The sequence below is a fragment of the Phlebotomus papatasi genome, chromosome 4 (assembly GCF_024763615.1).
Source record: "Phlebotomus papatasi isolate M1 chromosome 4, Ppap_2.1, whole genome shotgun sequence".
NCBI classification, from domain to species: domain Eukaryota; kingdom Metazoa; phylum Arthropoda; class Insecta; order Diptera; family Psychodidae; genus Phlebotomus; species Phlebotomus papatasi.
The window spans coordinates 2,760,734-2,769,512 of NC_077225.1; the positions used below are offsets into that span (position 1 = coordinate 2,760,734).

The 8,779-nt window shown below is 41.5% G+C and overlaps 2 protein-coding genes across 2 annotated transcripts; both read right to left on the bottom strand.

Moving 5' to 3' along the window:
* Positions 1-1,128: 1,128 nt before the first annotated feature.
* On the bottom strand, positions 1,129-4,284 carry LOC129808518 (uncharacterized). Its single transcript, XM_055858295.1, has one exon. The coding sequence runs from the start codon at positions 4,282-4,284 to the stop codon at positions 1,129-1,131; it is 3,156 nt and encodes a 1,051-aa protein (XP_055714270.1).
* A 99-nt stretch (positions 4,285-4,383) lies between these two features.
* Positions 4,384-7,065, bottom strand: LOC129808520 (uncharacterized). Its single transcript, XM_055858296.1, has 3 exons — positions 6,328-7,065; positions 5,753-6,245; positions 4,384-5,186 (listed from the first exon to the last, which is right to left on the bottom strand). The coding sequence occupies exons 1-3, from the start codon at positions 7,063-7,065 to the stop codon at positions 4,384-4,386; spliced, it is 2,034 nt and encodes a 677-aa protein (XP_055714271.1).
* Positions 7,066-8,779: the final 1,714 nt, after the last annotated feature.

Consider the following 8,779-nt stretch of genomic DNA (forward strand, 5'->3'; position numbering starts at 1 on the left):
ACCGCATACTGCCAACGCTTTATCGACAACTGCAAATCAGCTAGGGAACGGAAAATTCAGAATCTGAAAAGAGGTCCTCTTTCTGTTGAGGAGCTCAAAACGGCCAGATGTAAAATTATCTCAATGATGCAGGAGGCTGCATTTCCCGAAGAGTTAGGGGCATTGAAATCTGGAAAAACATTAAAAAACACCAACAAAATACTGTCATTGAACCCACAGCTTGATGGAAATGGATTGATTCGTGTTGGAGGCAGACTTCAGAAATCAGTCTTGGAAGAAGACCAAAAACATCCGATTCTTCTTCCAAAGGACCATGTGGTCACCAAAATAATAATAAGGGATGCCCATATCGATACTATGCATGGAGGAACCCTTCTCACAACAAACTACATCAGGCAAACATATTGGATAGTTAGCGCAAAGTCCGTGGTTCAAGGCATCATAAGACAGTGCATGGTCTGTTTCAGACTAAGGAAGAGACTTTCCGGACAGTTGATGGGATCTCTTCCTAGTAAGCGAGTAACCCCATCGCCACCTTTCTCCTACACCGGAGTTGACTTCGTTGGGCCATTCCTGACACTTCCATCAAAAAGGCGTGGAAACACAGTGATGAAGTCATACATTGCATTGTTCATTTGTATGTGCACTAAGGCCATCCACTTGGAGCTAGTTAGTGACCTTTCAACGGATACCTTTCTTGCGGCTTATAAACGCTTTACGGCAAAAAGAGGACATTGCGTAGAAATAACCAGTGACAATGGCACCAATTTTGCAGGGGCGCACAAACATCTCGACAAAGATCTCGGAGAAGCGATCAAACAGGCAACTGAGACGGCTGCCGAACTACTTGCAAATGATGGTGTTAAAAATACGTTGCAAAAAAGTAGAGCTCTCCTTGAGCCACCTCTTTTCAGCCAATGCCATTTCACAACTGCTCGAAAAAGTGCAATAATATGTCACCCTATAAAAATCAGCGTCATGTTTTAAATTTCGACCGTTGGCGCTGAGGTCGACAAATTCCGATTCAAATTCAAACTCACATCCAACGGATTTCACATCGAAGCTTTATTCAGACAATTTTAACATCAGTCCCCCCAATTGGGGATATGTCTCCAATTGTCTTTAACATTAATTGTCTGGAAGTCTAAGCAGACATAATTTGTTAACCGGGCGCCTATATTGACCCGTTGCAGTACTCACGTCAACTACGCGTACTACTCCGTCCGATCCAGGATAGATTTTTACGATTTTTCCCCTACGCCAAGAATTCCGATCATGTTTGTTATCAATAATCACAACGAGATCATTGACTTGAATCTGACGATCATTTGACCACCATTTTGGTCGAAGGGCCAACACCGGAAGGTAATCATTAACCCAGTGGGTCCAAAAAATATCTGCCAACCGCTGGGAAGCGCGCCACTGTTTTCTCAACACGAGGTCGTCATCTGAAAATTTTCCCGGAGCCTGATAGGTGGCTTGGCGCAATAAGAGGAAATGGTTGGGCGTAAGTAATTCATCATTATCAGTAAGTTCCATTAATGGACGCCCATTAAGAATACTTTCCACTTCCGCAAATGCAGTGACCAATATTTCGGGTGTAGGAACGGAGGCCTTAAGAGTAGCTTCCAAGGAACGTTTTACGGAACGAATTAATCGTTCCCAAGCTCCACCCATATGCGGCGCGGATGGTGGATTATATTCCCATTCGATATTTCTCTTAGATAAATCCACACCAATACGATCTTGATCGATTTCTTTAAGCGCTTCCTTTAATTCCCGCTTAGCCCCTTTAAAATTAGTTCCGTTATCCGAAATAATTTGAACGGGGCTTCCACGCCTTGAAACGAATCTATGTATTGCCATGATACAAGAATCAGTCGTGAGTGATTCGCAAACCTCCAAATGAACCGCGCGGGTAGTCAAACATGTGAATATAGCTCCATATCGCTTTACTCGGCTACGGTTTAATTTGGTATCAATCGGTCCAAAAAAATCAAGGCCCGTATTTGTGAATGGATGTTGATACACATCCAAACGAGCAAGCGGCAATTGCCCCATCATAGGTTGGATAGTCTTAGCACGCCGTTTCTGACAGAATACACAATGGGCTTCTATCCATTTGAGAGTGCGACGTCCCCCAATAACATGATAAAGTGGCCTCATTTCGGCTAGGATATAACGTGATCCTACATGTCCTAGTCTCTTATGTTCTTCCTCCAGAAAAAGTTTGGTAAATTTATTTTTCCCACAAAGTATAAGAGGATTATTATAATTCGGCAATTCCCTGAGAGCCAACTTCTCTAGTCTTCCTTTCATCCTTATCAAACCATTGCTATCAATTTCTGGAGTCAAGCGAGATAATCGTCCCCCTCTTGTAAGAGGTTTTCCTTTCTTCAAAATTTCTATTTCCGAAGAAAAGGACTCGGCTTGTGACTGGCTTATCAGCAAGTTTCTTGCTTGATTGAGTTCATTTACTGTTAGGAAGTTTGTCCTCGTTTGAATCTTGCGTACACGATTTGCGAAACGTAGGACGTAAGCCATTGATCGAATCATGCGCCAAAAACTGGAGAATGAATTGAAATCTATCAATCGGTTATTCTCTGGTTTTTCGTCTATAACTACTTCTTCTGCTTGAACGACAGCAATTGGGACGATTGAACTTGATTCTATTGTAGGCCATGAGGCCTCTTTGTGCGACAAAAAATCAGGCCCTTTAAACCATCGTGACACAGGTGTTAAGTCTGTGGGTAAATCAAAGCGAGTTGCTTCATCAGCAACATTAAGCTTGGTAGGTACCCACTTCCACTCATCCTCTTGGGTCAAATTATTTATTTCGGAAACCCTGTGACCTACAAAATCTTGGAACTTTTTGGGATCAGTTTGGATCCAAGATAGTACAGTACGTGAATCACTCCACAAATAAGTTTTGTTAATCTTTATTCCGACTTGTTGTCTCACTGTGCAAGCTAAACGGCTTCCCAAAACGGCAGCCTGCAATTCCAGACGTGGGATTGTGAGAGTCTTTGATGGTGGTGCTAATCTACTTTTACCCATGACAAATGTGACATGAATTTGGTCATCACCGAAACGCAAGTAAGCCACTGCAGCAAAGGCTGATGAGCTGGCATCACAGAAAATATGTAACTGGACTTGTTGCTCCCTAACATCTTTTGTTGCAAAGCAACGAGGAACCCGGACCTGATAGATCATGGATAGACCTACTACCCATTTTTTCCACTCTTTATGAGTGATCTCATCAATTTCTTCTGACCAATCAACCCCTTTATTACATACTTTCTGCATTATCATCTTGCCCCCTACAGTTAAGTGAACCAGCATTCCGAATGGATCGTAAATACTCATTACAATTTGCAAAATTTCTCTTCGAGTCGGTATTTTATCTCCTGACATCAATGTACCAGGGATTCTTGAAAAAGTTGTACGGAAAGTTAACACGTCTTCTTTAGGATCCCACCATATTCCCAACACCTTTTCAAACTGTTCGTCAGAGTTTAAGTCGAGTGTTGGTGATGAGGAGCAAAGATCTTTGGGCACATCTGACAAAATAGTCTGATCCGACGCAATGAAATTACGAATTACGAAACCCCCTTTGGAATGAATCTTAATCACTTGTTCAATAAGTTTCTTGGCTTGATCTGTGTCGTCACAAGACTCAAGCCAATCATCTACGTAATGCCGCTCAGTGATAGCTTCATATGCTTCAGGAAAGTCAGATCGGAACTCTTCAGCGTTCTTATTTTTAACATATGCAGCCAATGCCGGACTGCACGAAGCTCCAAATATAAGAACGCGCATCTTGTATTCCTGAATAGGCGCCCGATTATCTCTACCTCTCCATAATACACGCTGGTAATTTTGATCTAATTCCCTAACCAAAACTTGATGGAACATTTGTTCAATGTCCCCCGTGAAAGCATAATTTCCTCGACGAAATTTGAGCAACACTTCAGTTAAGGACGTCAATTGATCGGGACCCTTCAATAATTCAGTGTTCAGTGAAACCCCTTCTGATTTCGCCGCAGCATCCATTACAATTCTTAGTTTTCCAGGCTTACTCGGGTTTGTTACACCAAAATGGGGCAGATACCAGGTCTGCCCCGTCTCTAGACGTTGGTCCTCATTGGTCACCGGAACAAGATATTTCTTTGAAATATATTCTTCCATCTTACGACAATATGCTTCGGCATATTGACTATCTAAAACCATCTTTTTCTCTACATAATACAGTCGTTTCATTGCCATCGCTCTGGATGGTGGCATGTTAACTTGATCCTAAATAAATAAATAAATATTGTATTTATTTCAATATTTAATTTCAAGAAATTATAACTTTAAGTAAACTTTCATTTCAAAGTTTTGTTAATTCACCTTTTTCCACAATAGGCCGACTTCAAATCTTCCCTCCTTTCGAACCACTGTTTGCTGCATCGAATCCAATGCCTTCTTATCTGCCCGGGCTCCTGATTGTGCTGTGGGAGCCATAACCCCAAAGTTCTCTGTAGAACTCGTGCTTTCCACCAAACTGATTAAACGTTCGGTGACACATGCTACCACCGGTTTCAGGTTACGACATCCATCTGATCCCGACACTACCCATCCGAGCTGGGTGCGACAGGCAAGCGGCTGTCGATTTCTTCTACCTTCAATTACTTCACCTGGCACTGTTAATTTCACATTGTCCTCGCCAATTATGAGTAATGGCTTCTCCTTCTTGAAGCTTGTTATAGGAATTGACTTCAAGTATGGATATTGCTTCTTAAGTTTTACAACGTCCAGCTCCGCAGGTCGGAGGTCAAGATGAGTTACTACATAAGCATCTTTAATCAACCATTTTCTATCTCTTTCTGATATACCCTTAATGTTGAAATCAACAACTTTTGCATTTTTGTCAGTCACTACAGTGCCGTCAACCCATTCGATGGCCAACCCAATGCTTGGGCCATCCAACTCTAAATACTCTGCAACTTCCCGGTGCATCATAGTGATGGCAGAACCAGAATCTAGTAGCGCCAAAATGTTAAGTGATTTTCCTGTATGGTTTGAGACAGTGACAGGAATAATTCGCAGTAAAGTCTCGTTGCTGCCACATACAGCTACTTGCTTTGCCTTATCCAAATCATCAACCTTTTCATCCCTTTTTATCTCAGAAGTTACAACTTTACCTGAGAATAAACATTATACTTTCAGGATTGTCCCTTTCGTCCTTAGATCCATTCAATAATAAAATAATTAACCCTAAGGTGTAATTTATTATTTGAGCTAAGTGCTCATCCTAATAAGCATATCGAGCATAAAGCTCGTCCTTGATAAGACTATTTTGAGCTCAAGCTTGACCTAATTGAGTGATGCACTCATCCTAAAATTTGAGAGCAAGGCTCGTATTTATCGAGTGATACACTCGTCCTTACAACACTTCGAGCACAAGACTCGTCCTTATCGAGTTATTCACTCGTCCTTAAAACACTTCGAGCACAAGACTCGTCCTTATCGAGTGATACACTCGTCCTTATCGAGTTATTTACTCGTCCTTAAAACACTTCGAGCACTAGTCTCGTCCATATCGAGTGATACACTCGTCCCTTTAATTATATCGAGCATAAGCCCGACCCTTATAAATATCGAGCATAAGCTCGTCCATACAAAACATATCGAGCATAATGCTCATCTATAAAACACTTCAAGTGTAATGCTCATTGCTCTTTGTACAAAATGTGACATATGAACTTACTCGGTTTTATATCCACATGCAGAAGAAAATGATGTGTCCTTGTACATTCTGGTACTTGACATTGTTTCACCATCCTGCATTCCCGAATTTTGTGTCCAGATTTGAGACATCGGATGCAAAGCCCATTTGTCCTGACGAATTTAAATCTTTCATCAGTACTCATCTTTTTGAAACTAGGACAATCCTCAAGTCGATGAGCTTCTGCGCAGCGACTACAAGTCGATGGTTTCTTCGTCGATACTGAACCTACTTGACGCGTCTTCCGGAATTCCTTTGTCGTAGATGTGCGTTCATCTCTATCACTTTTTGGCCGGTCAGCTGTTACTTTGGAAATCCCGGCCAACCATTCCGAGAATTCAGGCAATCTCGCCTTCTCATTGTGGGTTATGTGAGACAACCACATCCACTTCAAATTTAAGGGCAATTTCTCTTCAAACTCATTGAGTAGTCGACGATCTTGGAGAGTAAGAATTGTCATCAATTCCATCCAGTGCTAAAACCAAGTTCTCTACAGCCGATGCAAATTTTATAAAAGTTTGTCCATCTGTAGATTTCGGCCCTGGAACTGCTCTTGCCTTTTCTATGGCTGAGCGAGCTACTCTCTCGTCTCCCCCAAATTTTCTCTTCAAAATCTCAATAATTTTGTCCGCCTTGTCAGGTCTGGCGAGGAGAGAAATAACTGCATCTCTTGCGTCTCCCTCAAGACATTTTTGTAGTCTCAACACATTCTCATCTCCTTTATAACCTCCACTTTTAGTCGTACGTATGTAGCTGGAATAAAACAGTGGCCAGCTGGCAGGGTTTCCATTGAATTTTGGCAGTTTGTTGTCATCACCTTGACGACTCAATAGTTGAGCCATTTTGTCTGCAAATACGCTAATAGATGCCGTATCTGTACCAGATTTCTTCTCAACGGTGTCCTGCCTACGGGATGTCTCTTCTAGTAAATTCTCATCATCAAAGTCCTGCCCAGATTCATCCCAACTCGTCTTAGTTTGATTCCCAATAGACGGGATATCCGGTAAATCATAAATGTCATCTGCCAAAGCTGGCAACTCTCCTTCAAAGTCAGTCAATGGATTCTCATCAGATTTGCAGCTTTCATCATCCTCATCGAAATTCGCCTCGGTCTCAATAACTCTCTCAGTGTTCGTGAAATCCATCAACTTTTTCTCCTCAATTTCAATCAACGCCAAGGTCGCCATGGCTTCTTGTCTCCTTCTTTTCAATTGCTCCCTACGTACCTCAATCTCATCCGACTTTCGCTTTTTCTTGGCAGTCGACTGCAATCCCATTCCAACTCCTGAATCCATGATGTTGTTTCCTCACCCGGGGCACCAAATGTTAAAAATACGTTGCAAAAAAGTAGAGCTCTCCTTGAGCCACCTCTTTTCAGCCAATGCCATTTCACAACTGCTCGAAAAAGTGCAATAATATGTCACCCTATAAAAATCAGCGTCATGTTTTAAATTTCGACCGTTGGCGCTGAGGTCGACAAATTCCGATTCAAATTCAAACTCACATCCAACGGATTTCACATCGAAGCTTTATTCAGACAATTTTAACAGATGGAGTTGCTCGGAAATTCATCCCGCCCGCAAGTCCCCACTTTGGGGGGTTATGGGAAGCTGGTGTTAAATCGGTCAAATCTCACTTAAAACGCGTCTTGGGTGATACACGACTCAGTTTTGAAGAGTTTTCTACAGTGTTAGCCCAAGTAGAAGCTCTTGTTAATTCACGTCCGATTGGAGAACTTTCAAGAGACCCATCAGACTATGAGGCGTTAACACCAGGCCATTTTTTGACGGGTAGACCACTTACTGCTCCACCAGAGCCACGTATCATGGAGGAAAATCCTCACGTAAGGTGGAAGACAGTCACAAAGTTACAACAAAGCTTATGGGATCGTTGGTCTAAAGAATACCTTCACCTACTCCAACAACGAAACAAATGGAGGAAAGAACAGGATAACCTTAAGGAAGGTGAATTAGTGCTCATTATGGAGGAAAACTTACCACCTTCAAAGTGGGCACTAGGAAGAATCACTAAACTACACCCGGGATCAGACGGGAAAGTCCGAGTTGTGACCGTGAAGTTCAGAGGACATGAAAAAGATCGCCCAGTCCACAAGCTCTGCCAATTACCCATGAATGTCTACGATCAAAAGCCAGTGATAAGCCTAGATCAGCTTATAAAGGTGCGATTCCTTCATTGCAAATTCGGATTGTGGCAAACTCGAACGATATTTATACATAAATAATGCAAATTTCGTTTAATAATTCTTAAACTGAATGTAACTTATTATCGTTATTGATAAGGCAAATTGGATGAGAAATCCATAAAAGCATCTGAAAATCTTTAAAGTCGATTATCTCGGAAACTGTGAGAGATAAAGCCCTCAAACTTTACATCCGTTTAGAGCCTCCTACAGGCCTGAGATGTGCAAAATTTCATTTGAAAATGAGCAAAATTGGCCGAGAAATGCATAAAAATGTCTGAAAATCTTTAAAGTCGATTATCTCGGAAACTGTGAGAGATAGAGCCCTCAAACTTTACATCCGTTTAAAGCCTCCTACAGGCTTGAGATGTGCAAAATTTCATTTGAAAATGAGCAAAATTGGACGAGAAATGCATAAAAATGTCTGAAAATCTTTAAAGTCGATTATCTCGGAAACTATGAGAGATAGAGCCCTCAAACTTTACACCCGTTTAGAGCCTCCTACAGGCTTGAGATGTGCAAAATTTCATTTGAAAATGAGAAAAAATTGTATGAGAAATGCATAAAAATATCTGAAAATCTTTAATGTCGATTATCTCAGAAACTGTGAGAGATAGAGCGCTCAAACTTTACATCCGTTTATAGCCTCCTACAGGCCTGAGATGTACAAAATTTCATTTGAAAATGAGAAAAAATTGTATGAGAAATGCAAAAAAATGTCTGAAAATCTTTAAAGTCGATTATCTCGGAAACTATGAGAGATAGAGCCCTCAAACTTGACATCCGTTTAAAGCCTCCTACACGCTTGA

Coding starts and splice junctions, on each gene's coding strand:
- LOC129808518 (XM_055858295.1), bottom strand. CDS start 4,284: ATGCCACCATCCAGAGCGATGGCAATGAAACGACTGTATTATGTAGAG.
- LOC129808520 (XM_055858296.1), bottom strand. CDS start 7,065: ATGGATTCAGGAGTTGGAATGGGATTGCAGTCGACTGCCAAGAAAAAG. Junction 6,246..6,327: donor CTCGCTCAGCCATAGAAAAG/GCAAGAGCAGTT, acceptor ACTTGGTTTTAG/CACTGGATGGAATTGATGAC. Junction 5,187..5,752: donor GCATGTGGATATAAAACCGA/GTAAGTTCATAT, acceptor GTTTATTCTCAG/GTAAAGTTGTAACTTCTGAG.